Source organism: Arachis ipaensis, chromosome B06 (assembly GCF_000816755.2).
Source record: "Arachis ipaensis cultivar K30076 chromosome B06, Araip1.1, whole genome shotgun sequence".
Lineage (NCBI taxonomy): Eukaryota > Viridiplantae > Streptophyta > Magnoliopsida > Fabales > Fabaceae > Arachis > Arachis ipaensis.
The window spans coordinates 23,070,508-23,071,895 of NC_029790.2; the positions used below are offsets into that span (position 1 = coordinate 23,070,508).

The 1,388-nt window shown below is 29.9% G+C and overlaps 1 protein-coding gene across 1 annotated transcript in view; it reads right to left on the reverse strand.

Moving 5' to 3' along the window:
- The window catches only part of LOC110263241 (CRIB domain-containing protein RIC6-like), a 3,139-nt gene extending 2,503 nt beyond the window's left edge, over positions 1-636 (reverse strand). The window contains exons 1-2 of the mRNA XM_021104269.1: positions 266-636; positions 56-159 (exon numbers count right to left, since the gene is read on the reverse strand). Of these exons, the coding sequence (XP_020959928.1) occupies positions 56-159; positions 266-329 (168 nt within the window). The 5' untranslated portion in view covers positions 330-636. The remainder of the gene's footprint in view (positions 1-55; positions 160-265) is intronic.

The following is a 1,388-nucleotide window of genomic DNA, read 5'->3' on the forward strand; positions in this document are numbered from 1 at the left end:
GGAGTCTTTTAAAAGAAAGGTTTGAATATGATTTACAAAGAAAATAGGGAAGTACCCAGCTAGGATTATTTTCAGCCGAAGGACCCTGCCACCCGATGTGGGCCACATGCTTCACATCTGTGGGATGACCAATCTCAATTTCTTGTTCTTTATCACTTTCTGCAAATTAAACCTCATCATCAATAACTTATATACTTTAAATTATGAAAAATTCAAAAGGCAATTAGAAATATAATAATCAATTTACATGAAGGGCTTAACTTACCAAATATCTGAGAAATGAATCTAATCCCTCTTAGAATGCCCTTCACCTTGCAATTGTTGGACATGTTCAACAAAATCTTAAGCTTTGGAAATTAATTCTAATTTACACAAGTTGGTTGTAAATAATATGTACTTAGTGAAATGGAAGATAAGAATGCAACACTGAATGAGACCCACAAAGACACAATCATGAATTTCAACTAACGTTTTTTTTTTTTTTTGCCCTTCCTTCTTAGTACTTGCAAGTTTCAAGTTATTGTTGTCCTATGATTCTCCTGACATTTGAAGAAATAGAAGAATTGTTTAAAATAATATTTAAGGCGCACACACACACTCTCTCTCTCTCTCTCTTAAACGAATAATGTCTATTAGGATAATGAGAAAAGGGTTCAAGTCCTAGTATCTTGGACACCAATTTTTCTGTTTAAAAAGCATACCCAATTTTAGTTTCATGAAATGTAGGGTAGTGGTTTGTTTGTTGATTCTATCCTTCAATTGAAACCTGAAGCTGGCCGAAATTTTAGGTGTGAAAATGAGAGTGACTGAATTTAGGAAGGTCCTAATAATAATAATCCTAATATGTTTTGTCTATAGAATGAAATTAATTAATTAATTAATTAATAGATTTTTTTTTTTTAGTTTACACCAGGGTATCCATCAGGCAGGAAGTTCAATGACTAATCTCTCGGGTATTACAGAGGTAAAGTGAGTGATCCTCCCAATCAAGCAAGTTTTATTGAGTATCGAATCTAAAAAGAATAATTAAGGGATACAGACCATCATCCATCTGTACTAATTTGGGTTGATAATTAATGGATTATTAGTGAGTGAGTATCAATGAATTTTTAAGAAGGGAAAAAAATCACAAGTTTCCACTTTTGTAAAAAATAATGAAAAATCGTATACTAAGTTTATTATTAAGATTATTCAAGATTTTTTTTTGGAAAGATAATTCAAGAACGTTAATGGAATCATTACCATTAATGTCGATGATAGATACTTCCTAAAAAAACCAAGCTTCGGTTATAGTAAGTAAAATAATAATGTATAAAATAATTTTATTTTTGTATTTAATACTTTTTTTATTCAATAAAAAAGTATTTAATAAAAAAAATTTGAACTTC